Source organism: Marmota monax, unplaced genomic scaffold (assembly GCF_021218885.2).
Source record: "Marmota monax isolate L192 unplaced genomic scaffold, Marmota_monax_Labrador192_F-V1.1 WCK01_AAM20220418_F8-fsc00081, whole genome shotgun sequence".
NCBI lineage: Eukaryota > Metazoa > Chordata > Mammalia > Rodentia > Sciuridae > Marmota > Marmota monax.
In genome coordinates, this window is record NW_026695234.1 from 3,434,931 (window position 1) to 3,462,909 (window position 27,979).

The 27,979-nt window shown below is 36.8% G+C and overlaps 1 protein-coding gene across 10 annotated transcripts in view; it reads right to left on the reverse strand.

Annotated features, from left to right (window-relative positions):
* The window catches only part of Arhgef12 (Rho guanine nucleotide exchange factor 12), a 159,005-nt gene that overhangs the window by 98,629 nt on the left and 32,397 nt on the right, over positions 1-27,979 (reverse strand). For 5 of the 10 annotated variants that reach the window (XM_058577125.1, XM_058577124.1, XM_058577126.1 and 2 more), the window contains exon 2: positions 11,236-11,376. The exons of 4 other annotated variants lie outside the window; for them this stretch is intronic. In XM_058577125.1, the coding sequence (XP_058433108.1) occupies positions 11,236-11,297 (62 nt within the window). In that variant the 5' untranslated portion in view covers positions 11,298-11,376. Of the gene's footprint in view, positions 1-1,798; positions 1,991-11,235; positions 11,377-27,979 lie in introns of those variants that run through there. One more of the 10 variants, XM_058577127.1, reaches the window with a different exon arrangement.

Sequence of the window (27,979 nt, forward strand, 5' to 3'; positions counted from 1 at the left end):
CCAAAGAAATCAGAGCAAGTTATAAAAGATCAGTAATAGAAACTAAATATATTTATAATAAAAACTCTATGGGGCTGGGATCGTGGCTCAGTGGTAGAGTGCTTGCCTGGCATGTGTGAGGCCCTGGGTTCGAATCTCAGCACCGCGTATAAATAAAATAAAGGCCCATCAACAACTAAAATATATTTATAAATAAATAAATAAAAACTCTAAAGCAGCAATACTTGTTTCCATAGGCACATATTATATAATGTTATAACTGAATTTTACATTAACTTGTTCAACCCTCACACTTTATAGATAATTCTAAATAATTTACTCAGTCACTCAGTTTTTGGCAGAGACTAGGATCCCTACCTCTGGTCACTCCACCGACATTACTGTGAGGTCAAATAAAGGTGATAAAATGCTTTAATCTGTGCATATATACAATGGAATGAGCTCTGAGTCTGACTGTCCTAGACTATTCCACTTCATGGCTTTGTTACTAATGATAAATTACTTTATCCTCTTAAAATTAAATTTTCTCATCTATTAAAGAAGATGAGGATAATTTTGTACTTGATTGTTATGAGGAATAAATATAGCAGCTTATATAAAACACCTACATGTCAGTACATAAACATATAACCAATACTTTAGCACCAAAATGGTATATCATCTGCATGAGTTTCTTGATACCTCTACTAGACTATAAAACTTGTATACATCTAAGGTACCTAGCATAATGTAAATGCTCAATATCAATAAGCATGTAAATTTACTTCTTAAGGTCATCCAGTTTTAAAAATGCAACAAACAGTATGATAATTCATATCAATGTGATAGAGATAATTAATAAAGCTTTATAATATGGTTCAAATGTTTTCAACCTGTCTGCAGGAAAGTCTGCAGCACTAAATAAACATTTTAATTTTATAAATTATAGTCTTGTCCTTCTGTCCACCAAAAATCACTTCCTCTATGAAAAACACCTTTGGAGAAAAGCATTTTGTATCACTTCTATTATTCACATTCATGCCTCAGCTCCTCTATTTACAGATGTAATGGGGAGTACAGGGGTAGAATGCAATTCTGATGCCATCAGAGCTTTTCAGCAGCTTCTTCATATTTACAATCAGCATTTTAGTTGATGAGCAAAAATATCACCAACTGAATAAAGGACAAAATAATTCAAATTAATAAAAGAACACTTGGTGCTATGGATATAACCTTTTCCAAATTATTATATATTTTAATTTAGTTTCAAATGGAAAAAAAATCAGGAAGATTACTCTGTAAAAACACTCCCTTCCCCCACTCAAAGATGAATCCCTGCCCCCCATGTCCCAATCATGGTCCCTTGGGCATCAAAGGGAAACAATCATCCCGAAGCTTGAGATAATTAAATCACAATTCACAGAATAATAAGTCAAAGTCCCCAGCTAAGACTCAAGAGCCATTATGCCAGTTCAGTTCTAAAAAGGTTAATAGAAGGATGCTGCTTCCTATCCTTCTGAATAAAGATATTCCTGCAATGCTGTATGTTAAAACCTTTGTTCTCAGGCTAAGCAATTAAGGCATGGGTTTTCAAAACTAGGAATTTTCTTCCTTTAGGTCAAATAGGCTTTTTTAAAATAACGGGGAAGGGAGTGTTTAAAAAGCTATTGTAAGAAATAATAATGAATTATGTAAAGATATCCTTTTCCTTGTTTAATTTCATTTCTGTTATAGGTACATCCCTTTCACTGAAGCTATTTTTCTACCATTTTGCCACATTTCATATATGACCAAGAAAACAAAGACTGCTATAGATTACCTGGATCACCAGACAAATCAGCAGACGAGTAGAAGCTCAAAAGGCTTGTTTCCATGGAGTAGAGAATGAAATCCTCACCAAACACACCACTCCCTTAGCAATCCTAGGCTTTTCCTTTATACATACATTCCACATCCTTTGAAAGGCATTTGTCGGATAATTTTACTGACCACAGAGGGATGATAAGAAGAAACCCCACCTCTTCTCCCACCCCCAATCATCTACCATCATCATCTGAAGCCCAACACAGCACAGCTAATGGAAAGGCAGAGAATAGCATCCACATATATTTCCCTAGATTATACCATAAAACACACATAAATGACAGAGAAAGTTAAAATTCAGCTGACAGTTTTTTAAGAGAGCAGGCCAAACAACTCCCAATTAAAAATACTTCCGGAAGATCTAATTATAGAGCTACAAAAGCAATTTTGATTCTGAATATAGTATGATTTTTAAATGTGAAATTTCCTGAGTACATAAAATGGAGTCTCTCAAATATCTTAAAAATTTGTTATCATTAATGCTCCTTTCCCTAAAGCCAAATAAACCAAATGTTAGCATTTGGGGGGTGGGGAGGTCCCCTTTTGTTGGTAGTATGACCTCTTCAAAAGAATCTGGGATAGAAGGTGGGAGTGGAAGAGAAACAGATAAAAATGGGGGGAGGGGGTATTTTCTGCCCCAATAAGTCTAATTAAGTTTGTAAGCAAGGCTGGGAGGATTGAAATTTCTTCATGCTATTCTGTCTGTTTGTGTTTGATTGTTGTAAATCTTCCCAGGTCTCTAACTCTGCCCCAGGCATTACCATGCCTAGCACTTCCTTAACTAGAATACTTGCCACTTACAATAGAAGGAGGGTGGTAAGAGACACACTCATTCAATCTAATCCCTACAAACCCTGTAATTTTGTTAAAAACAGTAATCTGCCTCAAACACTGTTCTCTAATAAATGCATTGCCATACTAGGAAAACTCATTAGCCTCTACTTTCCTTTTCTGCAGCATCAACCCAGCTTGGCAATTTGACATGCACTGCATGTAATTTCTGGGATAAATATATTAGTAATGAATGGAAAAATAGGCTTTGTTTTATGAAACATATTCCTTGGAACAAGTAACTAAACCTAATTTCAAGTTAAATTCCAATAATTTAGCTAACATACATAAATAATAACCGAAGATTCTGTGACTTTATAAAGGAATTCACAGGACCTCAGAACTATAGTGATGTATTAAGAATCAGCTTCCAAGGAAACCACATCTTGACAAATGTAGTTTGTTTTAGGAAAAAAATATATCTGTGCATTTATACATATGTACTTTTCTATATATCTTTAAGATCTTCAAAATAATGTTCACTGGGCAATATTAAAAAATTGATTTACTGGGCTGGGGATGTGGCTCAAGCGGTAGCGCGCTCGCCTGGCATGCGCGCAGCGCTGGGTTCGATCCTCAGCACCACATACAAATAAAGATGTTGTGTCCGCCAAAAACTAAAGAAAAATAAATATTTAAAAATTCCCTCTCTCTCTCTAAAAAAAAATTGATTTCATGAACTTATGGTTTAAGTACTTAATAAATTAGTAGTTAGTGATTAAAGAAAACAGCCTTGATCTGCTAAAGAAACAAGCCTAATCTTCATCACATGGGGTCAGGCCCCAAATTCCTTAATAAGACACCTATAGCACAAGAGTTAAAACCAAGATCAACAAATGGGATGAATTCAAACTAAAAAGTTTTTTCTCAGCAAGAGAAATAATGTGTGGTGAGGTGAATAGGGAGCCTACATCCTGGGAACAAATTTTTACCCCTCACACTTCTGATAGAGCTCTAATCTCTAGGGTATACAAAGAACTCAAAAAGTTAAACAATAAAACAAATAACCCAATCAACAAATGGGCCAAAGACCTGAACAGACATTTCTCAGAAGAGGATATACAATCAATCAACAAATACATGAAAAAATGCTCACCATCTCTAGCAATCAGAGAAATGCAAATTAAAACTACTCTAAGATACCATCTCACTCCAGTGAGAATGGCAGCCATTATGAATCAAACAACATCAAGTGCTGGCGAGGATGCTCGGAAATAGGTACACTCATACATTGCTGGTGGGACTGCAAATTGGTGCAGCCAATTTGGAAAGCAGTATGGAGATTCCTTGGAAAGCTGAGAATGGAACCACCATTTGACCCAGCTATTCCTCTTCTCAGACTATACCCCAAAGACCTAAAAACAGCATACTATAGGGACACAGCCACATCAATGTTTATAGCAGCACAATTCACAATAGCTAGACTGTGGAACCAACCTAGATGCCCTTCAATGGATGAATGGATTTAAAAAAATGTGGCATTTATATACAATGAAATATTACTCAGCACTAAAAAATAACAAGATCATGGCATTTGCAGGGAAATGGATGGCATTAGAGAAGATTATGCGAAGTTAGCCAATCCCCAAAAAACAAATTCCGAATGTTTTCTCTGATATAAGGGGGGGGGGGTGACTCAAAATGGAGTAGGGAGGAAGAGCATGAGAAGAAGATTACCACTAAATAGGGAAGAGAGGTGGGAGGGAAGGGGAGGGAGAAGGGGAATTGCATGGAAGATGGAAGGAGACCCTCAATGTTATACAGAATACACATATGATGATGTGAGGAAAAAAAAAAAAAAAGAAGTGTGTCACATTAGATTGGGTAGAGAGAAGTGATGGGAGTGGAGGGGCAGGGAAGGGGGGGAGTGAAGGACAGAGAATAAAATAGACATTATTATTGCTGTGTGTATATATATATATATATATATATATATATATGACTGTATGACCAAAATGATTCTACAACCCTGCACACTCAGAAAAATGAGAAATTATACCCCATCTGATTCAAATGTATGATATGTCAAGATCATTGTACTGTCATGTGTAACTAATTAAAACAAATTTAAAAGAGAAAAAAAAAAGAAACAAGTCAGACTAGATTACTGACTACTGATATCAACAGATTTCTACCACCAATCCTGCAGTCTTCTGCTCCTCTGATGCTTAGCACTTTCTGAGGAGCCCATCTAAGAGTCATGAAGTTCCCCATAGGTTAAAACATCTGTTAGCCTACATAGATAAAGCAATTTCAATCCACATGTCAGTTTAGAATTTGAAGTCAACCTATTTCATATCTCAACATCTTTATCATCATAAGTCACCAAACAAAATTTGAGTTACCTGTTAAACATGTAACACCCCTCGTCTAACAAAATCTGCCACTACTCCTCTCTCCACTAAACTGTTTCTCTGAGTACCCTAGAACTCTTTCATAACAAACCAAATAGTTTTACATTCTCAATTTCTTTATAGTATGCACTTCAACTTCCTTGCCTTGATTAAAACTTGACTATCCTCAAGGACACTGTTTCTCTTACTATCTTTTTAAATGGAACCCACCCCTACTTCCAAACCCAACATTTTCAGAGACCAGAAGGAACTTTAAACCTTCTCAATATCCCTGAAAATCCAAATAACCAGTAACACATATAAAAAGCTGCTCAACTTTAAGAAAATGTATATTAAAATGGCGGGGGGGGGGGACAGAAAGAAAATATACACGATATTCACTAAGATATGGAGCACCAGGACCCTAACATACTGCTGGTAAGAATTTAAATTGGTTCAGTCACCATAGAAAATTGTCTGGCAGTATTAACTAAAGCTGCCCAGCAATTCCACACTTAGGAAAAAAAGTCTACATTTGCTGATGCAAAGACAGGTACGTGAATTTTTAAAAATACATATATTTATTAGATGTTGATGTACCTTTATTTTATTCATTTATTTATATGCAGTGCTGAGACTCATACCCAATGCCTCACACATGCTAGACAAGCACTCTACCACCAGCCTCCCATGAATGTTCTTAACAGCATAATTAGTAATAGTCCCAACCTAGAGACCACCTAATTGTCCATCTGTAGAATGAATTTAAAATTGAGATATTTTCATACATTAGAATATGAATCAACAATAGAGACAGAGATCACAAACAATTTAAGAGAAAGAAACTAGATGAAAAAGAGGACATCCTGCATTTCTCCACATAAGAACAAAAGCAGTCAACAGTTAAATACAGACTCATCATATGACCTGCATATGACTCTTAAGGTGTTGATCCAAGTGGATCTGAAAATTTACATGCCTACCCAAAAACCTGTCCAGGGACATTTATAGCAGCTTTACTCATAAATAATAAAAACAGCAAGCAACAAAGATATCCTGTAATGGGAAAATGGAAAGATAAACTATGGTTCATTCATATAACAGAAGACCCTTCAACAGAGGCTGAGGCAGGAGGATCACAAGTTTAAAGCCAATCTCAGCAAAAATAAGGCGCTAAGCAACTCAGTGAGACCCTGTCTTTAAATAAAATACAAAACAGGGCTGGGGATGTGGCTCAATGGTTGAGTGTCCCTGAGTTCAATCCCTGCTACACCCTCCCCCCCCTCAAAAAAAATACTGAACTGTTAATTCACACATCCTGGGTGAATCTTAAATGTATTTTTACTAATTGAAAGAAGCCATACACAAATTCAATGATTATACTGAATTGCTCCATTCACATTATACTCTGGAAAATGTATAGTATAGGGACAGGAAACAGATTAGTAATTACCAAGAATTAGAGAAGCGAAGAGTGGTTGACTATATAGGGAATACACAAGGAAACATGTGGGGATGCAGAATCTGTTTTACATATACAGCAGTGGATACATGACACTATGCATCTGTCCAAACCTATAGAACTGCACATTATGAAAAGTGAACTTCCATAAATGCTAACTGAACAACAACAAAAATCAACCAAATGTCAGAAGATCCCAAAATGAAATGTGTATTGCTTTAAATGACTAACTGCATTATAAAAAAAAGTATATCATAATTGCACACTGAAATGTGGTAATTTAAAAAAAGGAGCTGCCCTAACTTTAATGGGTTTTTTTTTAATATTTATTTTTTAGGTGTAGATGGACACAACACAATGCCTTTATTTTTATGTGGTGCTAAGGATCAAACCTGGGCCCCGCTCATGCTAGGTGAGCGCACTACTGCTGAGCCACAATCTCAGCCCTTTAATGGTGTTTTGACTTGAAATTGTAAGGCTAATGACAAAAGATACTGTACATAAACACTGGGCTCTAATTGGAAATTTTATTTCTCCACAGGTACAGATTAATAATTCTGAAATTGTTTTTCTTGGGCAGTTTGGACTGAACAAATAAGTAAATGGATAATGTTTTTTACTGTCAGAATGAAAATCACAGAAAAGCAAGGAAAGACAACTAGACTGAATCCTGCGGTGCTGGATTAAAATTGAAGACATCAAAATAAGCCCATGTTGGGCTGGGGTTGTGGCTCAGCAGTAGAGCGCTCACCTAGCACGTGCGAGGCCCTGGGTTGGATCCTCAGCACCACATAAAAATAAAATAAAGGTATTATGTCAAACTACAACTAAAAAATAAATTAAAAATATATATACATACATACACACACACACACACACACACAAATAGGTAGGTACAAAAACAATGAAACATGTGTGCACATACATGGGTTAGTATATAGACACATATAACATAGCTCTGTTCCCTCAGATAGGCCTAAAAGCAATGTCATCCCAACAGTAATGAACATATCCAGCACCAATTTTAGTTTCTAAATATAATTCTCAATAAAGAAATTATAGCTCCTTAGGGATATGGCTGATTCTACAGCTAGGCCAAAGGAAATATAAGGTGAGCCTGGCGTATCTTATAGTACCATAAAGTAAGGGAGTGCTCAAAAAATAAAGATAAAGACATTTGAAAGGGACACCCAAGCACCAAGCTGAAACCCGTCCCAATAGTAAAAGATCTAAGCAACAAAATAGAAACATAGCAGTAGATTAGAACTAAAAGTATAGAATTAATATACATGAGTCCATACTGAAATAATGGCTGAATAAACAAATGAGAGGCAAGACATAAATCTTCCTTTCAGAAAGATCTCAAATCTCATGTAGATACTTCCTGCTTCCCAGTGTGAGAGTTAGACTTAATAACTTTTTTCTAAAAAACAGAAAGTAAAAAAAGAATCATTTTAAAATGAAGAAATTTGGCCAACAAACAGTACTTTAACCAAGTAGTGATTAACAGCAGCAGTGAAGTCATGTGGGCATCAGGTACCCCTGATGTGAAAAGATGAAAAGGGCATTTCACCTCTGTGGGATTCTTTCCAAAATTATATAACCCTAGTCTAATGTAAGAAACAGCAGCAAATCTAGACTGGGGGACATTCTACAAACTACCTGCCCAGTAATTCTCAAGACAGTCGAGGTCAAAGAAAGACTGAGAAACTATCACACTCAAGAAGACAGTGAAATGCGAAAACTAAATGCAATGTGATATCCTGGATTTGATCCTGGAATAGTAAGAGGCTATTAATGGAAAAGCTGATGAAATCCAAATAAAGTTACTAGTAATGTATCAATGTCAGTTTCTTAGTTTTGATAGATGTATTATAGTACTTGAGGAACAAAGAGGAAAATTAAGGGTGGGGTACACAAACTCTCAGTACTATTCTAAAATGATTCTAAAGTAAAAAGTTTACTGAACAATTAGTCTGTGGTGCTAGAAGTAAGAATAGTGGATACACTTATGGGGTGAAGATTTCAATTGTGAGTTAGAAATTTTTCTACAAATAAAACTCCACTCTCAGATGAATTCACCTTCACTGGTGAATTCTTGTAAGTATTCAAAGGAGGAAACAGGATTCAGTTGGAGAATGCTTGCTTAGCATGTACCAAGCTCTGGGTTCAATTCCCAGCACTTAAAAAACAAAAACAACAATAAACCCTTAAAGGAGAAGACACACTCTTTTTGAAAACAGACAACACTTATAAACTCATTTTCTGAGACCATGGCTACCCTGATACCAAATGAGGCAGACATTACTAGAAAACTAAAAACAATATCCCTCTCATGAACAAAGATGCAAAAATCTTTGTTCAAATATTAGCAAAACAATATTAAAAGACAATACATATTGACCAAATGGGGTTTATCCAAATAATGCAAGGTTGGTTCAACATTCAAAAAATCAGTCTAAAAAGGAATAACTGTATGATCATCTCAATAGATACAGAAACAACTTTTGACAAAATTCAATAGCTGTTAACAATAAAATTTCTCACAAACTGTAAATAGAAGGATATTTCTCCAAACTGATAAAGGTCATCTATGAAAAACAAACATTCAACATTCTACTTAGTGATAAAATATTGAATATTTTCCACTAAGATCAAGAACAAGGCAAAAATGTCTACAGATCTGAGCTCTCCAATTTTAAAAACATTTTAGCTAAATGAGCAAGATAATGAAAACATATAAATAAGATTACATGTGCATATTGGATTACATGACTGGTGTAACTCCATATTATATACAACTAGAAGAATGAGAAGTTATACTTTACTTACGTATGATGTGTCAAAATGCATTCTACCGTCACGTATAACTAATTAGATCAATAACAACAACAAAAAATTTAACCTCAAATTTTTTTTTTCTTTAAAGATTATAGACTGTTGCGATCCATCCATGGGCTGCATGTGAATCACCGTGCATTGAGCCTAGTGATAAGAACATCTGGTATCTGGGAATGACACATTGTGAATTTCCATCCTGCTCTGCCATGTCCCATACAGCACCTGAGATGGATGTGCTGCCAAGATGCCAATCAACCTGCTGACTATAAGATACCACAAAGCAAGACTCTGCCCCTAAATCTTATCCCTGTCTTTGATATACCCCCTTAAATAAACCACTGGAGACATCTTTCCTTTGTCTACTTCCAGCTGTCGTGTGGAATGGACCTATCAGGGGGCTCTGCTTTTGTAAATACATTTCTGACTCTTTGTCTTTTGTTCTTCACTAATTATTTCAGACTTTTAAGTTTTCAGGTGGTTTACACCCTCCTCAGCAGGAAGAAGAACCCCCCCAATGAGATGCTGGTCATTGCCCCCATAACAGACCTCATTGCTCCCATAACAGACTGGAAACAAAGAGGCAAAATTGCCTTTAATCACAAATGACATGATCATCTACATTCAGAGATCTATAAGAAAAACTAATTGAACTAATAATTAAGTTTAGTAAGGTAATAGTAGATAAACTCGATATACAAAAATAAATGTATTTCTATATGGACACAATAAACAATTAAAATGAACATATGAATACCATTTATGATAACTTCAAAACACATTAAGTATATAGGGATGAAATATATGCAATACATATATGCTTAAAACTCTAAAATCTTCTGAAAATTAAAGATGATTACTTAAATGGAGAGAGATATTATGCCCATGCACAGCAAGACTAAATTTAAGATGTCAATTCTCCCCAAGCTCATCTGGATTTAACACAACCTTAATTGAAATCTTTAAACAGAAACGAGTATGCTTATTCTAATATTCATATGAAAATGCAAAGACCTAAACAAGCCAAAATAATTCTTAGGAAAACAACAAGGCTGAGAGTCTTACATTATGTTATTTCAAGATTTAAGATAAAACTAAGGTAATCAAGATATACAGATAAGCACACTGATAAAAAGAATACTATGGGGCTTTTTCAAGATGGTGGCGAAGGGAGTGCATTACCCCCGTGTACTGCGTCACTGTGTGGGAGAATGACGAGTGAGAAAGGCTAAAAGCTATCTTGTTAGGAATTTCCAGCAAAATTGGAGTGCTCCAAAACCTAGAGGAAGGATTTCCATCGCACGAGGATCAGCTATGGGGGCTCAAACGCGAGAGATTTGTCCGCACGGAGGGTCACACTGCTTATTCAGCAAATCGCCCCGCAGCTAGAGTCTTCGGCGTGCGCTGGGAGGAGATAGCAACGCAAAGATACAGCGCTGCAGTTTCGGTGGGCTTCTGCCAGCTGTGCAATCACCGTACTAAGTGCTGAATTCTAGGTTTGAGACGGGGTAAGGAAGCGGTCCAATTCGGTTCTCCACACCGGTCAGACCACAGAGGAAGCCAGCGGCCACCATCTTGGAGAGCTGACGTCACCATCCCTGTTTTCGACTGATCACAGGTCATTCAGCCATAGAACAGGTAATTTCAGGCTGCCATTCGCCTGCGGCTCGCAGACAACTTACTCAGGCTCAGTGCTAATTAACCCGCGGAAACTGCTTCTTGGAGCCTGCTCCTATCAGAACATACACTGAGCACGGAGCGGCCGAATTCCGGCTCCCGGAACTGCTCTGGCCCAGGGCTAAAGAATCCGCGGAAACTGCTTCTCAGTCCGGGTCCTGCTGAATACAGTGGAGGTAAATACCAACCGAGCCTTCATAGGCAGTGGCAACAGGACTGAGACGGGGCTTGTGAGGGCCGGTCAGGACTCACCCGTTGTTTTGGTCACCCGGCAAAGGGAACGAAATGCTGCCATTCGCATGGGATACCAACATGGCAGAGATCTGATGTCATCAGAAAGCGGCGGAGGAGAGCACTTCTTCGATACCATCGGCGACAGAAACAGTTGGTCTCCTGGTAAAGAAAGTGAGTCACAAACACCCGAGTATCTCTCACTTTATCATCAAGCCAGAGGGGCAGAGCAGAGCCGCCGCCCGCGCCCGGAACAGGACCAGCGGCCCACCGGCGTGACCCCAATTGGAGTAGGGGCAGAGCAGAGCCGCCACCCGCGCCCACAAGGTAGGCAGACCTGCGACCGACCGGCAGAACAGGCCCAGCAGACCGTGGGCGTGGTAGGAGGGGCAGGGCAGAGCTGCCGCCCGCGCCTGCAAGGTAGGCAGACCTGCGACAGACTGGCGGATCAGGCCCAGCGGCCTGCCAGTGTAGTACACACGTCACCCCAACTGGAGTAGGGGTAGAGCAGAGCCTTCGCCCGCGCCCGGATCAGGCCCAGCGGCCCGCCAGTGTGGTAGTCACTTAACCCCAATTGGAGTAGGGGCAGAGCAGAGCTGCCACCCGCGCCCGCAAGGTAGGCAGACCTGCGACCGACCGGCAGAACAGGCCCAGCAGACCGTGGGCGTGGTAGGAGGGGCAGGGCAGAGCTGCCGCCCGCGCCTGCAAGGTAGGCAGACCTGCGACAGACTGGCGGATCAGGCCCAGCGGTCTGCCGGTGTGGTACACACGTCACCCCAATTGGAGTAGGGGCAGAGCAGAGCCACCGCCCGCGCCCGGAACAGGCCCAGCAACCTGCCGGCATGGTAGTCACGACACCCCAATTGGAGTAGGGGCAGAGCAGAGCCGCCACCCGCGCCCGAAAGGTAGGCAGATCTGCGACCGACCAGCGGAACAGGCCCAGTGGCCTACCGGCGCGACAGACACGTCACCCCATTTGGAGTAGGGGCAGAGCAGAGCCGCCGCCCGTTCCCGCAAGGTAGGCAGACCTGCGACCGACCGGTGGAACAGGCCCAACAGCCTGCCGGGGTGGTAAGCACATCACCCCAATTAGAGTAGGAGCAGAGCACAGCCTTCGCCCGCGCCTGGAACAGGCCCAGCGGTCCGCGGGTGTGGTAGACAAGTCACACCAATTGGAGGAGGGGCAGAGCACAGCCGCCGCCCGTGCCTGCAAGGTAAGCAGACCGCCGCCCAACCCTGCAAGGGAGACTTTTCAACTATACAAGAGCAATATAAATATATAGGGGGAAATATTTTTCAAAAACACAACAGTTTCACCAAGCAGAAAGAAACGCAAGCAATATGAAAAGACAAGGAAAGAAAGGACCACAAGCAATGCAGGTCAACTCAACTTTAGAAGAGGTAACAGCTGCAGCAGATGGAATGTCAGATAAAGAATTCAGGATATACATGCTTCAGATGATCTGGAGTCTCAAGGAAGACATTAGACAGCAAAATCAGACAATGAAAGATCACTTCGACAATGAATTACACAAACAAATCCAGGCAGCAAAAGATCAACTATACAGGGAGATAGAGGTTATAAAAAACAAACAAAAAGAAATCCTAGAAATGCAGGAAGCAATAAACCAACTTAAAAACTCAATTGAGAATACTACCAGCAGAGTAGAACACTTAGAAGATAGAACATCAGACAATGAAGACAAAGTATTTCAACTGGAAAAGAACATAGACAGCTCAGCAAGACTGTTAAGAAACCATGAGCAGAACATCCAAGAAATATGGGATAACATAAAGAGACCAAACTTAAGAGTCATTGGGATACAGGAAGGTATAGAGCTCCAAACCAAAGGAATGAGCAATCTATTCAATGAAATAATACGAGAAAACTTCCCAGACTTGAAGAATGAGACAGAATCCCAAATCCTAGAAGCCTACAGGACGCCGAATGTGCAAAATCATAAGAGATCCACACCTAGACACATTATAATGAAGATGCCCAACATACAGAATAAGGAGAGAATTTTAAAAGCTACAAGAGAAAGGAAGCAGATTACATTTAGGGGTAAGCCAATCAGGATAACAGCTGATCTTTCAACACAGACTCTGAAAGCTAGAAGATCCTGGAATAACATATTTCAAACACTGAAAGAAAATGGGTTCCAACCAAGAATTGTGTATCCAGCGAAATTAAGCTTCAGGATGGAAGATGAAATTAAAACCTTCCACGATAAACAAAAGTTTAAAGAATTTGCAGCTAGAAAACCATCTCTTCAAAACATCCTCGCCAAAGCATTACAGGAAGAGGAAATGGAAAATAACAATGAAAACCAACAGTGGGAGGTAGGACAGTAAAGGGGGGGAAAATAATCAAAAAGGAAAACAAACCATGTTTAGTAACAGAAATAAACAAATATGGCTGGAAGAACAACCCATATCTCAATAATAACCCTAAATGTTAATGGCTTAAACTCACCAATTAAGAGACACAGGCTAGTAGAATGGATCACAAAACAAGACCCAACAATATGCTGCCTACAGGAGACGCATTTGATAGGAAAAGACATACATAGGCTGAAGGTGAAAGGTTGGGAAAAATCATATCACTCATATGGACTTTGGAAACAAGCAGGAGTATCCATACTCATATCAAATAAAATAGATTTCAAGCCAAAGTTAATCAAAAGGGATAAAGAGGGACACTACATACTGCTCAAGGGAACCATACACCAACAAGACATAACAATCATAAATATATATGCCCCAAAAATGGTGCAGCTATGTTCACCAAACAAACTCTTCTCAAGCTCAAGAGTCTAATAGACCACCATACAATAATCATGGAAGACTTCAACACACCTCTCTCGCCACTGGACAGATCTTCCAAACAAAAGTTGAATAAGGAAATTATAGAACTCAATAACACAATTAATAACCTAGACTTAATTGACATATATAGAATATACCACCCAACATCAAGCAGTTAGACTTTTTTTTCAGCAGCACATGGATCCTTCTCAAAAATAGATCATATATTATGTCACAGGAAAACTCTTAGACAATATAAAGGAGTAGAGATAATACCATGCATCTTATCTGATCATAATGGAAAGAAACTGAAAATCAACGATAAAAGAAGGAAGTAAAAATCATGCATCACTTGGAGAATGAACAATAGGTTACTGAATGATCAATGGGTTATAGAAGACATCAAGGAGGAAATTAAAAAATTCTTAGAGATAAATGAAAACACAGACACAACATATCGGAATCTATGGGACATGATGAAAGCAGTGCTACGAGGAAAATTCATTGCTTGGAGTTCATTCCTTAAAAAAAGGAAAAACCAACAAATAAATGATCTCATACTTCATCTCAAAATCCTAGAAAAAGAAGAGAAAAACAACAGCAAAAGAAGTAGAAGGCAAGAAATAATTAAAATCAGAGCTGAAATTAATGAAATCGAAACAAAAGAAACAATTGAAAAAATTGACAAAACTAAAAGTTGGTTCTTTGAAAAAATAAATAAAATCGACAGACCGTTAGCCATGCTAATGAAGAGAAGAAGAGAGATAACTCAAATTACTAGCATACGGGATGAAAAAGGCAATATCACAACAGACACTTCAGAAATACAGAAGATAATCAGAAATTATTTTGAATCCTTATACTCCAATAAATTAGAAGATAGTGAAGGCATCGATAAATTTCTGAAGTCATATGATCTGCCCAGATTGAGTCAGGAGGATATAGACAACCTAAACAGACCAGTATCAATTGAGGAAATAGAAGAAACCATCAAAAGACTACCAACTAAGAAAAGCCCAGGACCGGATGGGTATACAGCAGAGTTTTACAAAACCTTTAAAGAGGAACTAATACCAATACTTTTGAAGCTACTTCAGGAAATAGAAAAAGAGGGAGAACTTCCAAATTCATTCTATGAGGACAACATCACCCTGATACCTAAACCAGACAAAGACACTTCAAAGAAAGAAAACTACAGACCAATATCTCTAATGAACCTAGATGCAAAAATCCTCAATAAAATTCTGGCGAATCGGATACAAAAACATATCAAAAAAAATTGTGCACCATGATCAAGTAGGATTCATCCCTGGGATGCAAGGCTGGTTCAATATACGGAAATCAATAAATGTTATTCACCACATCAATAGACTTAAAAATAAGAACCATATGATCATCTCGATAGATGCGGAAAAAGCATTCGACAAAATACAGCATCCGTTTATGTTCAAAACTCTAGAAAAACTAGGGATAACAGGAACATACCTCAATATTGTAAAAGCAATCTATGCTAAGCCTCAGGCTAGCATCATTCTGAATGGAGAAAAATTGAAGGCATTCCCTCTAAAATCTGGAACAAGACAGGGATGCCCTCTCTCACCACTTCTGTTCAACATAGTTCTCAAAACACTGGCCAGAGCAATTAGACGAAAGAAATTAAAGGCATAAAAATAGGAAAAGAAGAACTTAAATTATCACTATTTGCAGGTGACATGATTCTATACCTAGCAGACCCAAAAGGGTCTACAAAGAAACTATTAGAGCTAATAAATGAATTCAGCAAAGTGGCAGGCTATAAAATCAACTTGCATAAATCAAAGGCATTCCTGTATATCAGCGACAAATCCGCTGAAATGGAAATGAGGACAACCACTCCATTCACAATATCCTCAAATAAAATAAAATACTTGGGAATCAACCTAACAAAAGAGGTGAAAGACTTATACAATGAAAACTACAGAACCCTAAAGAGAGAAATAGAAGAAGATCTTAGAAGATGGAAAAATATACCCTGTTCATGGATAGGCAGAACTAACATCATCAAAATGGCGATATTACCAAAAGTTCTCTATAGGTTTAATGCAATGCCAATCAAAATCCCAACGGCATTTCTTGTAGAAATAGAGAAAGCAATCATGAAATTCATATGGAAAAATAAAAGACCCAGAATAGCAAAAACAATGCTAAGCAGGAAGTGTGAATCAGGCGGTATAGCGATATCAGACTTCAAACTATACTACAGAGCGATAGTAACAAAAACAGCATGGTACTGGTACCAAAACAGGTGGGTGGACCAATGGTACAGAATAGAGGACACAGAAACCAATCCACAAAACTACAACTATCTTATATTTGATAAAGGGGCTAAAAGCATGCAATGGAGGAAGGATAGCATCTTCAACAAATGGTGCTGGGAAAACTGGAAATCCATATGCAACAAAATGAAACTGAATCCCTTTCTCTCGCCATACACAAAAGTTAATTCAAAATGGATCAAGGAGCTTGATATCAAATCAGAGACATGCCGTCTGATAGAAGAAAAAGTTGGCTACAATCTACATACTGTGGGGTCGGGCTCCAAATTCCTCAATAGGACACCCATAGCACAAAAGTTAATAACTAGAATCAACAAATGGGACTTACTTAAACTAAAAAGTTTTTTCTCAGCAAAAGAAACAATAAGAGAGGTAAATAGGGAGCCTACATCCTGGGAACAAATCTTTACTTCTCACACTTCAGATAGAGCCTTAATATCCAGAGTATACAAAGAACTCAAAAAATTAGACAATAAGATAACAAATAACCCAATCAACAAATGGGCCAAGGACCTGAACAGACACTTCTCAGAGGAGGACATACAATCAATCAACAAGTACATGAAAAAATGCTCACCATCTCTAGCAGTCAGAGAAATGCAAATCAAAACCACCCTAAGATACCATCTCACTCCAGTAAGATTGGCAGCCATTATGAAGTCAAACAACAACAAGTGCTGGCGAGGATGTGGGGAAAAGGGTACACTTGTACATTGCTGGTGGGACTGCAAATTTGTGAGGCCAATTTGGAAAGCAGTATGGAGATTTCTTGGAAAGCTGGGAATGGAACCACCATTTGACCCAGCTATACCCCTTCTCGGTCTATTCCCTAAAGACCTAAAAAGAGCATGCTACAGGGACACTGCTACATCGATGTTCATAGCAGCACAATTCACAATAGCAAGACTGTGGAACCAACCTAGATGCCCTTCAATAGACGAATCGATAAAAAAAATGTGGCATTTATACACAATGGAGTATTACTCTGCATTAAAAAATGACAAAATCATAGAATTTGCAGGGAAATGGATGGCATTAGAGCAGATTATGCTAAGTGAAGCTAGCCAATCCCTAAAAAACAAATGCCAAATGTCTTCTTTGATATAAGGAGAGTAACTGGGAACAGAGTAGGGACGAAGAGCATGAGAAGAACATTAACATTAAACAGGGATGAGAGGTGGGAGGGAAAGGGAGAGAGAAGGGAAATTGCATGGAGATGGAAGGAGACCCTCAGGGTTATACAAAATTACATACAAGAGGAAGTGAGGGGAAAGGGAAAAATAATACAAGGGGGAGAAATGAATGACAGTAGAGGGGGTAGAGAGAGAAGAGAGGAGGGGAGGGGAGGGGAGGGGGGATAGTAGAGGATAGGAAAGGCAGCAGAATACAACAGACACTAGTATGGCAACATGTAAATCAATGGATGTGTAACTGATATGATTCCGCAATCTGTATACGGGGTAAAAATGGGAGTTCATAACCCACTTGAATCAAAGTGTGAAATATGATATGTCAAGAACTATGTAATGTTTTGAACAACCAACAATAAAAAATTTTAAAAAATAAAATAAAATAAAAAGAATATTATGGACAGAAAAAGTTAATATACTGAACATCATTCAAATTAATAACTTCTGCACTCTGACCAAAAAAAAAAAAGTGAAAGGCATTGTTAATGAAATAAAAGCATTAACTACAAACCAGGAGAAATATTCTCAAAACATATCTAATGAACCAGTTTCAGCACAGGAGGCTGAGGAAGGAGGATAGCCAAATTCAAAGCCAAACTCAGTAACTTAGTGAGGTCCTAAGCAACTTGGCAAGACCCTATCTCAAAATAAAAAATAAAAAGGGCTGAGGATGTGACTCAGTGGTTAAGCATTCTGGGTTCAATCCCAGTACCAACAATACAAAACAAAACAGTAAGACTAGCAGCCCCTTCTCTGGCTTCTCATTCTAACATGATCTTTCCCTCTTGCACACAATCCCATCACTGTGATTACACACTGGAAATGACTTTATTTACATTAAGTGGAAAAGGCAAAGCTATTGTAACAGAAGGTTGCAAAGTATTGAATGAAAAGGTGCAAGAAAGAACTTTTTGGGATGACAGAAATGTTACATGTCTTAATTATGGTATTGATGCTTAAAAACTATACACTTATCAAATCTCATCAAAGTATACACTTAGAATGAGTGAACTTCACTGTGTGTAAATAATATCTCAAATAGTTTCTTTTTTAAACAAAGATAAAATGAAGGGAATAAGTCTAGGTGTCTAGAATTTAAACAGATGTCAAATTGACCAGCTTCTTTTAACTTCCTAAATTATTAAAACCTAAATTATTCCTTTAAATAAATTTAAAATCTTTAGAATTTCACAAGAAAGCACACCTTTATTTCAAAGTAGACTTGGAAAGGCTGAACACTTTAAAAATTCGATTCTTGTCTCTGAATGTTATCTGTAAAAATATTTAACATTTCATTGAGCAGAATATATCAATGTGATAACCTTACAATACATAAAACCTAAGCAAAAGTAGCATAACAATTCACCAAACTAGGATAGTCCTATCAGAACATTCTAGTACTTTAAAGTAGAAAAAAAACTGATAAATACTACTTTGGCCAGTGTTATGGTTTGGATATGAGGTGTCCCCCAAAATTTATGTTTGAGACAAAGCAAAAATGTTCAGAGATGAACTAATGATGAGTTGCAACGTAATCTGTGGTTTAATCCACTGATGTGGATTAACTGGGTGGTAATTGTAGCCAGGTTACAGCTGGAGGAAGCAGGTCACTGGGGGAAGGGGATGCTTTGAAGTTTATATTTTGTCCCTGGTGAGTGGAGCGCATGCTCGCTCTCTCTCTTCTTTCTTCTCTCTTTCCTTCCTGGTTGCCAAGTCCTGAGTTGCTCCTTCCACCATGATATTCTGCCTCCCTTTGGGCCAAGAATAATGGAGTCAGCTGTTGTCAATATTTGGTCACAGTAATGAAAAGCTGACTTAAAACAGCCAGGTAATCAAAGTCATCATCAACTGTCACAAATCCTGCTAACAGTACCCTCAATATGAGGTGACAAAGATGGATCTTCCAACAACACTTATTCTAGTTTTGTTGTTTTATACATTGCTGTGGGTATACCCCAGGGCCTCCCACGTGCTAAGCAACTGCTCTATCACTGAGCTACATTCCTACCATTACCCATAACTCCAGTCAAATCATATGAAAAATTCTTTAGATGAATTCTCATTTTACAATATACCTGACTAGTACTCCTCAGAACTGTCAAGGCCATCAAAAACCAAAGAAGTCTGACAAGCATGGTGCTACAGACCTGTAACTCCAGCTACTTAGGAGGCTGAGGCAGGAGGATCACAAGTTCAAGGCCAGCCTAGGCAACTTAGTGGGATCTTATTTTATTCTCTTAAAATAAAAATGTCTTTAAAATAGACTGGGGATATAGCTCAGTGGTAGAGCACTTACCTAGGATGTGTATTCAATTTCTAGTACTACACACACACACACACACGCACGCACGCACACCCCTCATCATAAGAAATTGAAATACTACAGGGAAAGCTGCAAAGGGAAGGAAACCAAGAAAAGAACTGTACAGCTGCTATTTTAAAGAATATAACAATAATTTCGGATAAAAAAATATATTATACAGCCTTCCCCCTTTAAATTTAGTATAATGGAAGAGGAAAAAACTAAAAGGAAAAGCCAAAAGATGATGTAACAGAGATGTTAAAAATATTCTTTCCTACTGCTTATACAGCTGTACTCATGGTTTTGACGTCAATTTCAAGACTCCCGTGGATTATAGCAACAACTTACTCTTTGGTGTTTGCTGTATAAGTTTCAAAGTAAAACCAGTTGTTAATGTTCACAGTTTCCATGGTGAATATACTAACTTTGCTTAACACCTGAGACACACACAGTGGCTAATTGTGGGAGGAGGAAGGATAGAAACAGGATCATTCTGAGCATGCTTATTTGAGTTGAAATTATCTTCTCCCTTAGCTCTATAAGCCATTTATCTCCTCTTTCCCAACCTTAACTGGAAAATTAAAGTGAAATGCCAATCTCTCCTGTTTCTTTTACAAGCCTGAAAAGGGTTGATGGGTAAATCACTAGTGTACCCTTTTAAATAGAGAGGTAATATAAAAATTTTTGAAATTTCAAAATACAGTGTATTGTGTGGTGAATTTTAACTTAATAGAGCTATGACAGTAATTTGAATCACAAATATATTTGACTTAATGTATCACTCATTAAAAACAAGTTTTTTGCTGTAACCAACATATAGGTAGTAATTTAAAGAGAAATATATTTTTTGATTTTTTTTCTCTGAGTTTACAACTACATAAGGACTGAGACCATTAAACAAAAACTTACATGGTCAGTTTTGCATACTAGAAATTAATGTGTGCTATGTTGTAGCAGAGGAAATCACCTTTATCACCAGACATATTTAAATTCCATATTTAGATAAATAAAGCTATTGATTAAAGAGTAAACCTTCGAAGGCAGTCACAAAGACCAGCTCAGATATTCAGCAGATCAAAAAAGCTGTTTCTATCAAGTATAATGTTGATACATGTACTTGTCCCTACAAAGTAACCCAGCTAGATCCCCAGAAGTATCACCCTACACTTTATAGATGATTAAATCAAAAAGAATGACTATTTCTTCCCTAAAAATAAAATAACATAGCAATACCATAATTATTAGACTTTCTTTTTAAATTTTAACTAAGCAAACACTTCCTTTTTGTGAGAAAAGCATATCTAAAAGTCAAAGCATCTCTCTTGCACTAAACAACAGCTACATGCTCAAAAGATGAGAAACAGGAAGAGCTGTGCAGCAGTTAATGTGAACCACTGGAATAAATGAACTATTTATTTATTTATTTTTGATACTGGTGATTAAACCCAGGGGCACTGTACCACTGAGCTATATCTCCAGCCCTTTTTGTTATTTTTATTTTGAGACAGGGTCTCACTAAGTTGCCTATGCTGACTTTGAACTTGCAATCTTCTTGCATCAGCCTCCCAAGTCACTGGGATTACAAGAGTGCACCACTCAGCCCAGTATACTGAATTACATTTAAAGAAAGAACAATAAAGGAAAGACATTCTGTTGTGGGCATCCATAAAAATTTTTTCCATATTTTAATTATTTGTTAAAATAAGTTTTTAAGTTGCCACCATTATCAATATAAGAGTTTCTCATTGTAGAGAAAATGGGGGAAAACTAAAAAATATGAGGGAGCAATAGTTGCTCACTGTAGAGAATACAGGGGAGAAGATGTGAGGAAAAAAACCAAAGTCCTTCCACACATCATCTTACCGGTTAAACAAATAATTATACAGCCATCAAAATACTGTATAACCACAGACTATAGGCACTCACATAGAAATAAATCATTTCTAAAGTACACTGCTAAATAAAATTTTCAAGTTAAAAAATAGCACATCTTGGGTATCTTAATTTGTATAAAGAAATTTAATGGTGGTTACCACTAGTAAATCAAATCAAACAAGTGGGAAAGGGGAAGTATCTTGTTACTTTATATCTTATATGGCTGTAAAAGATTAAAAGGCACTTTTATTACTCAAGTTGATAAAAGGTTACTGAAGGTTAATTAAGTTATTCTAATTTTTATGCATGTCTGAAATTTTATATAATATTTTCATTCACTTGTTACACTTTTAAAAACTGCTAAGAAAAATTCCTGTTGAGATTAGATTAATCCTGAATCTTTTTTTTTAGCCTGTATTTATTTTTAATTTAGGGGTAGGTCCCTCTGGTAGATTGCTCTTTTAAAAAATCATCATAAAGCTAAAGTTTAATAATTTTTAAAAAGCAACCATCCAAAGTCCCTTAAAGTAGATATTAGAATAGATATGAAGGGGTAATGAGACAAAAGCTGAGTTAGAGAATCTATGTAACTTTTTTCAAGGTCACTCAACAAACAAATGGTAGGGCTAGGATCTGAACCCAGGACTATCTGACAGTAAATCCTGCCGGCTTTCTACAAAAAGTTAAAATTTTGTGGGGAAAGGCCCACAAAAAATGAGCACCTTGGGCTGGGGATGTGGCTCAAGCGGTACATGCTGGCCTGGCATGCATGGGGTGCTGGGTTCGATCCTCAGCACCACATAAAAAAATAAAAAAAAGATGTTGTATCCACCGAAAACTAAAAAAATAAATATTAAAAAATTATCTCTCTCTCTTTCTCAAAAAAAAAAAAAAAAATGAGCACCTGTCTTACCATCTAAAACAGCATTTCAGTTTTCAGTAAGTAAATCTTTCGAATGCAAGGAGTTAACAAAATAAGGATTCCTATACTGCACTGGTCATTTGCCTAGAGAAGACCAAAATGTATTTGAGACCACACTTGAACCCCACAAAGCAAATTGCTTAACAACAACTGTAGAAAGGTCTGTCCCAAAGAACTTTGTACTGGACCAATGTATGACACAATGTGTGCTAAAGCACAAAATAACTACAATTCAGGGGCATTAAATAATCTTGATGCCAAAGTTAAAGATAGAACATCTATTAGAAAATGTAAGTATTTTGATTAAAGCAGATCAGCAAGCAGCCAGCTATTATCAACAAATTAAAAAGAGAAAGCAGTGACTTTATTTTAATCACAGGCATTACCTTGTTGTGATTACTATTTATCTAATGTTCCCTTAAAAAAGTCTAGTGGCCTTAGAGATTTCACCAAAAATTCTAATATTCAAAAGTTCATATTTAATATAAAAATACTGGAAGCTATCACTTGCGGTAGATGATAATCCAAATTAGTGCCTCAAAACTTAGACTGTAACATTAGCTTAGTTTTCCTAAAAAGAATCTGTTTTGGTAAATTGTGCTTTATGTTATCCCTCAGTTTTTCTGTTAATGGTCATTATAAAAGCTAACAAAACATTGATCTCTCACTTACGAAAATGTTACAGCAGATATGTCTCCGATGTTATCTTGAAACTCACATGAACTTTTTTTTTTAATTCTGTCTCCTTTTCTTTCTGTGCACGTGGGCACACACACAGTAATGGGGATTAAACCCAGGGGCGCTCTACCAATGAGCTATATTCCCAGCCCTTTTTATTTTGAGGCAGGCTCTGGCTAAATTGACTTTCTAACCTCAAACTTATGATCCTCTTGCCTCAACCTTTGGAATAGCGGGGATTACAGGCATGCTCCTCTGAGAACAGCACGACATTTTAAGAACTTAACATCAGAAAAATAATACTTGTTACAAGGGAGAAATATATCTACCAAGAGAACCAAATCTTATTTACCATTTTCCCACAGCATTCCAAAAGCAGACAGATTTAAACAAATGGCTATAGCAGCCTTCATTATTATCACATTTGCATTTATCTCACTGTAATAACTTAATTTGTATTTAATTATTTTGTGTGCTGATGAGAATCAAACTCAGGGTTTTACCACTGAGATATAACCTCAGTCCTTATTTTAACATCTTTAATTGTGTTTGTTCATACATGTGCATTATTAGAAACCACTACACATCCTTTTTTTTTTTTTTTTTTTTTTTAGGAGCCTGGGTATAAGTATTGTAATTTTTTGTTTTATTTTGGGGGCTGCTGGTGATTGAACCCAAGGCCTTACACATGTAGAGCAGATGAGGTGCTCTAACTTCCACCCAAGCACTGTAATTTTTAATTTAATTTTTAAGTTATATATTCAAGATATTTTCCTTTCACAATGTAAATTTTTAAAAATACCTACAGTCTGAGTTGGAGTAAATGGACTTTTCTCCTCCATTAATAACTCCTTTTTGCATTTAAATTTTTAATTAGGTAAAAACCTCACACATACCTCATTTGATTTGTGACGGAAATAGTATAAGTGTAAACATTATTCTCCCTATACAGATTAGGGAACAGGGCTCAGAAGAAATGACTTAATTATCAAATAATTTTTGAAGAACAAAGGTAGGGCTCATTTCTAGACATTCTGACCATATACTTTCATCTGTATCATACTACCTTAAATGGAACTTTCAGCCAAGACAACATTAAATTAAAACATCAGATGATAAGGGGCTGGGTTGTAGGTCAGCAGTAGAATGCTTGCCTAGCATATATAGGGTGCTGGGTTAGATCCTCAGCACCACATAAAAATAAAATAAAGGTATTGTGTCCAACTAAAACAAAATATTCAAATATATATATATATATATATATATATATATATATATATATATCTCAGATGATAATGGAGGAAAGGACAGGGGAGGAAAAAAAAGAAAGGATGGGAATGGAGGAAGGGAAGGAAGAAATGAAGAAAATAAGAAAGGCAAAAAATGAAGGAAAGAGATTGACCAATCATTCATAATGGTACTGAAAATCATTAAGTACCTAGGAATAATCCTACCAAAGAGTCTTTTATTTTAAGACTTCTATGGATAAAACCACAAATTACTATTGAAGAAGAATTACCATAATTATTATAAAGTAAGACCTGAAATTACTAAAAAAAAAAATCATGTTCATGTACAAAAAGACAATATCATAAAGATGTCCATTTTCTCCACACTAAATTAAATATGCAATACAATTTCAATTTTAAAAATTCATTAAAGCTGTTAATGAAACTGACAAGCTGATCCCAAAATTCTTCAGGAAAAAAAAAAAAGCCAACAATATCAATGAAAATTCTGAAGAAGAAAAAACTAGTAAGGGAACTGGCTATGCTTATAGAGAGAAAGTAATTCAGACAGTTTGGTGTTGGCATAGAAATAGTCATATCAGTGAAAGAGAGACAAAACCAACCCACAAATTATGTTAACATTACGTATGACAAAGATGGCACTGCAAATCAATAGGGAAAAGAAACGTATAGTGTAATGGGACACAACTGGTTATCCATAAGAAAAAACAAAATTCAATCCCTCCTCATACCATATTCACAACATTTTGTTAACATTTATCAACAATGTTTATCATAATAATTAGTAGTTTATTAATATTGTATTCACAAAACTAGTTCATTATGTATATAATGCACTAAAATATTTTTTAAAAATAAAAGAAATTCAGGATATAACAGGGATTCAAATTTTACAAAGTATAAAATTTGTAAGAAAAATCTATAATGTTTAAAGATGCATAACTATGTATCAAAAGCATTAAACATATATGGAAGCAATAAACACCAAATTTACAGTAGTGTTTACTTCTAGAAAGGGAAAGAATAGAACTAAAAAGAAGTACCAAGTAGAGCCTCAACTTTATCTGTAACTTTTATTTCTTCACCTCTCCCCATTCAAAAAATGATGCCAGATAAATAGGTACACAGATGTTCATTATTTCATTTTTTTTTTTTTTTGGTCTTATGCTTTGCTGTATTTCACAATGAAGTAAAATGAAGAGGAAAAGAAATTTTAAAACTTAGATGTCTTAAAATCTTATGTCTTTAAACTTGTTTAATAATACTGAGAAAGCCTAACTTTTTAAAATGTAGAATTAGCTTAAAGAACACTTTTATATAACCCAAATAAACTGTTTTTGTTAAAACTATGCCACTCAAATTAATGAAGATAGCATTATAAAAGTAATGCTTAAGGGGCTTAAGCCACTGATTCTCTAAAACTAATACCTGTTTGATCTCCCTTATCTCTGAAATTTACAAGTTTTCAATTAAACCAAAAGATTTGAGTGTACAGTAATTTACTCATTAGTCACTATGTAAGATGATACTGCAACATGGAGATAGCTAAACACTATCTCCAACTCCTCTTTTTTAGCCACTAAAGAATAACCACCTGTATTATAAATGCTGGCAAATAAAAACTATTTAAGGGCTAGATGACATCTACTTATAAAAAGCCTCTAAAAGGGAAACAAAAATAGAAAAAAGAATGGGTTTTGGTACTAGTTAGAGTAAGGTCAAAACCTACACATCCATAGGATCTTGAGCAGGTTACTGAACCTCAATTTCCTCACAGGTGATTAAACTAAGAATGTTGTAAAAATTAGATAAGACAGGTACATAGATAGCCCAGTACTCAGGATGTCTCAGGTAATAAATAAATACTGATACCCTTTAATAAAATACTGTTACTATTTTAAATCCACAGCAGTTTTCTTCTCTTATTCCACAATGGAATCTTTTTTTATTTATTTTTTTAAATAAATAAAAAATAATAGCGGAATGCATTACAATTCTTATTACACATATAGACCACAATTTTTCATATCTCTGTTTGTACATAAAGTATTTTGAAACCCAATTCATGTCTTCATACATGTACTTTGGATAATGATGTCTATCACATTCCACCATCCTTGGTAATCCCCTGCCAGCTCCCTTTTCCTCCCTCTCCTCCTTCCCTATCTAGAATTCATCTATTTCTCCCATGCTCCCCCACTCCCTACCCTACCATGAGTCAGCCTCCTTACATCAGAGAAAACATTCAGCATTTGTTTTTTTGGGATTGACTAACTTCACTTAGCATCATCTTCTCCAATGCCATCCATTTACCCACAAATGCAAGGATTTTATTCTCTTTTATTGCTGAGTAAAATTCCATTGTGTATATATGCCACATTTTTTATGCATTTATTCACTGAAGGGCATCTAGGTTGGCTCCACAGTTTAGCTATTGTGAATTGTGCTGCTATTATCTTATATTAGACAAAGGTGCCAAAAACATGCACTGGAGAAAAAATAGCATCTTCAACAAATGGTGCTGGGAAAACTGGAAATCCATATGCAACAAAATGAAATTAAACCCCTATCTCTCACCAAGCACAAAACTTAACTCAAAATGGATCAAGGACCTAGGAATTAAACCAGAGACTCTGCATCTAACAGAAGAAAAAGTAGGCCCTAATCTTCACCATGTGTGATCAGGCCCCAACTTCCTTAATAAGACTCCTATAGCGCAAGAATTAAAACCAAGAATCAATAAATGGGATGGAATCAAAGTAAAAAGTTTCTTCTCAGCAAAAGAAACAATCTGTGAGGTGAACAGACAGCCTACATCCTGAGAGCAAAATTTTTATCCCTCACACATCAGATAGAGTACAAATCTCTAGAGTATATAAAGAACTCAAAAAGCTAAGCACCAAAAAAACAAATAACCCAATCAACAAATGGGCCAAGGACCTGAACAAACACTTCTCAGAAGAGGAGATACAATCAATCAACGAATATATGAAAAAATGCTCATTCATCTCTAGCAATTAGAGAAATGTAAATCAAAACTATTCTAAGATATCATATCACTCCAGTTAGAACGGCAGCTATTATGCATACAAACAACAATAAGTGTTGTCGAGGATGTGGGGGAAAAGGTACACTCATACACTGCTGGTGGGACTGCAAATTGGTGCAGCCAATATGGAAAGCAGTATGGAGATTCCTTGGAAATCTGGAAATGGAACCACCATTTGACCCAGCTATCCCTCTCCTCGGACTATACCCAAAGTACTTAAAAACAGCATACTATAGGGACACAATGGAATCTCTGGGTATTGCTTTTATCATCACAGAAATATTCTAACAGGTTTTTTTTTTTTAATTATTGAAAACACGAACTCCAGATAGCGCAGAGGGGTGAGAGGGAAAGGAAGGGGACAAGGGTTTAGCAA